The sequence below is a fragment of the Olea europaea genome, chromosome 15, assembly GCF_002742605.1.
Source record: "Olea europaea var. sylvestris chromosome 15, O_europaea_v1, whole genome shotgun sequence".
NCBI classification, from domain to species: Eukaryota; Viridiplantae; Streptophyta; class Magnoliopsida; order Lamiales; family Oleaceae; genus Olea; species Olea europaea.
Window position 1 is genome coordinate 20,293,036 of NC_036251.1, and position 3,549 is coordinate 20,296,584.

Genomic DNA, 3,549 nt, shown 5'->3' on the forward strand with positions numbered 1-3,549 from the left:
TAATGTATTTTTGACGAAGAAATGTAAAAGATGGTTAGAAAGTTAGTGTTTGTTAATAGTAGAAGAAATTGGTTTATGTTCACTTTTCAAAATCTTTTTTTCTTTTTTTTGTTAACAAAATTAATATTACCTAATATAATCTAATCCAAATTTTTGTATATTTTCAAATTTAGTGACACTAAAGAAAAATCCCCTTAAATATAAACATGTAAACCAGTGTAGAGGCTTTGTGCTACTCTTTTTAATAAGGTTAATCCTTTTAAAATGAAACTCAAAATCTTGATACAGTCAAATTCTAGCTACATTTCTTTACTATCCTTTTAAACTTATCAATTGTTTTGCTTGATGAACCGCCTAGAGGAAAGTCTTCTTTGTGAATGTTCGAAGGTTCCAAGGTTTTGTTACGCCATTCTATATCTTCATCTTAGGTGGAGTTTTGGTTCGACTTAGTTACCACACAAAGGCTACTCATTCATTCATTCAATGAAATGTGTAATTTTTTCATAATTTGGATTAGATTATACAGTTTCACAATAGATGAGAGTCAATAACACGGTCCTTATGATATCCATCCTTCCTTCCCTTGGGTCGACTAAGTCAGATCATGATTTGCTGCAATCAGTGGCCTTGAAGGATACGGTCTTCTTGTTTAGGTCATAGCCTATCAGAAAGTTCACTTGTGCCAAGTTTCCATAAATTGGAGTTCCTTTTGTTGGTGCAAATGCAAAGCAAAGAGCAGTTTCACTTGTTCTAACAAATGTATTCAAGGTGTTCAACTCCACATACGCCCCTTTAAAGTGAAATGTAATAATCGGAACTTGTATATCTTTCGGAGAATCGTAGCATAAATTCAAGACTCCCTGTGGATCCTTAATACGCTTCAACTTAATGCGACTCGCAATTGCTGTTTCAAGATCGTTGTATAATTTCGAAGGCAAGAAAGTCAATGTCGTTCCAGAGTCTATGATAATGTTTGCTTCTTCAGCAGCATTGGGAGCATCGGGATCGTAGAAACCGAACCTCTGATTCCCTACACCTATTTCTACCAGGGTCAAATAATATAAAGTTTCATTTCGATTGAGAAATATAGGAGTCGATACAACTCCTTTGCCGAAAACATCTGCATCGTTACCAAAATGCAGTCTACTCAAGTTTGAAGTCTCAGATAAAAATGACACCAAGCAATATGAAAATTTTCCTTGCCCTGAAGAACCTAGTTGTGAAATAAACGAAACTTTTCCGGATGCAAAACCAGCAATCCCCGAATCACCAAGAGAAAATGCACCACCATTTTTATGTCCACATCCGATAGCAACACCAGGAATTGAAATTTTTGCTCCATTAGTAGAGCCTAAAGTAACGGTTTCTGTCACAAAATCACCACTCGAAAATGATCCATCTGCATACGACTCAGAATAGATGCAACTATTACTAGCCTTGTCACAAATTGTGGCAGGAAACGCCTTACACAAGAAAGAATCGCAAGCCAGTCGCCTGTAAGTTGAAGAACGGCTAGGCGTAAAGATAGGATAAGTTTGCTTAAAGCATTTAAGACAAGGTTGGCATTGCGTCCAGATAAGGTCACTGGCAGTATCAAAAGTCGCTAAGATTGGAACCTGTGGTGTACCGATGGAAAATTTCACGAAAAATTCACCGCTATCAGAAATAATGTCTGCAGCTGGCGATTGTGTGGTGTAAGCTATCCTCGTCAAATGATTGAGACGATTAAATGATCTTCTCAAAGCATTGACGGAATGTTGCCAAGGCTTCAATGTAGAATCATAGGAAGGAGAATGTGGAGATTCTCTATGAAATAGATCAATGGTAAAACCTCTGGTTCCTGCTTCAGTCGTAGGAAATATGGACATGGAAACAATGGATATTGTTAGCAAAAAACAAATATAAACTATTGAAATGGCCATGATTTTAGGATTAAACAAGGATTTTTTGTGCTAAATTGGTGGATTGTGAATGCATATATTTATAATTCACGAGAAAAATATGCTAGAATTTTTTAAAAAGAAGTTGTTTGTAATATTGTCCTAATTTTTGTATGGCTGACCAGATTTTGTATAAACTTTCATCGATTCAACTTGAGATTTTGACAAGTCATGAATTAATTTCTAGGTTACGAAAAGGTTAACATAATTTTTGACAAATTATAATGAAGGCAGAAGTGATTGATACAATCTAAGGGTGTGTCCTCAGATTAGAGTTTCATGGATTTCCTAATACTTGTGAATTCTCATAGATTTTATAGATTTGCATAAAATTTCATAAATATGATATAACTTCTTAACAGATTACCTCCAAAAAAAGAAAAAGGAAAGAAAGAAAAGAATAAAAGAAAACTGTCCATTTGTAATTAAAAAATATGATGTCCTTAACTCATATTTAATGAATATTAAAAGTCTATACCTCAATTCAGATTTTCATTAATTTCATTGAAATATAGGTTTGCCGTGAATTTCTAAGCATTTCATTAACAGGAAGGATTTTAGTAGATTTTAATCAATTTCAAGCCCAAAAATCAAATATCAAGCCTTAGAAATCGTAGCCTGACCTCACGAATAGCAGTAGATAAGCTCACAAATATAAAGTCGAATTATTTATGCATTTGACATAAATAAAAGAAATAAGTTAAATTAACTTAAGGAATAAGATATAAAACTAATATCTCATTTTCAATTCTCATTCCAAAATTTAAGTAGGAGATAAAAGAAAAGGAAAAATTGCAACAGTGATCCCTAACCTTTTCATTTTTTGTAAACTTGACTCTGACCTCCATTTTGTGTCAGCGGAAGTTTCTAACCTTTTGTAAATATGCACCTGAGGTCTATATCCTTAATCAAAGAATATTTAGTTAATATTTCTTTGGATATGATATACGACAACATAATTTTTCGGATTAAATAGAATTATAGTTTGTCAATATTTATTAGATTGATGAGATTTTAGCTCTTTTGAGTTAAAAAGAAGTAAATTTTCTTTAATAAACAATAAGTTTATTAATTTAATAATTTCAATCAATAAAACAAATATTTCCAAGAATAATAATAAAAAAAAAATTAACTCCCTCAATCTATAACTTCCATGTATATACCCACTCCAGGAAAATACATAGGAGAGATGCAAGAATTCGGGTTTTATTCATGGGCTAAAAAGAAATGAGGGTAAAGGCTTGATTTTTGGAAGATAACATCTCAAATTGGGTTCTTGGATTGTGGATATCAAATTCCTTCCATTGTGATCGAATTTCTGACCAAGAGACGGGTACAAGATGGTGCGAAAAGCAAGCGAATCAAAGGCAAGTAATTCAACCTCGATTTTGTAATTTCAAGTAAGTATCACTACTTGAAATTTGGTTATAAGCATGCAAGCACGTTTTACATTGGTATCAGAGTCTAAGTAGGTTGTTTTCTTGCATAAACAAATGCTGAAAATGTCATAGAATGATTGAAATGCATGAATTCTGATTATTCTTTCAAAGCTTGAATGTTGTTAATGGAAACTTTTCATGTACTTCATATTAATTCATGAAATTTATAC

The 3,549-nt window shown here is 32.7% G+C and overlaps 1 protein-coding gene across 1 annotated transcript; it reads right to left on the bottom strand.

The window, feature by feature from the left end:
- Positions 1-602: 602 nt before the first annotated feature.
- LOC111411359 (aspartic proteinase CDR1-like) lies at positions 603-1,868 on the bottom strand. Its single transcript, XM_023041899.1, has one exon. It carries the CDS (start codon positions 1,866-1,868, stop codon positions 603-605), a length of 1,266 nt encoding a protein of 421 aa, XP_022897667.1.
- Between the last annotated feature and the right edge of the window lie 1,681 nt (positions 1,869-3,549).

Bases quoted from the DNA above. Each gene is read 5' to 3' on its own strand.
- LOC111411359 (XM_023041899.1), bottom strand. From the start codon at position 1,868: ATGTCCATATTTCCTACGACTGAAGCAGGAACCAGAGGTTTTACCATT.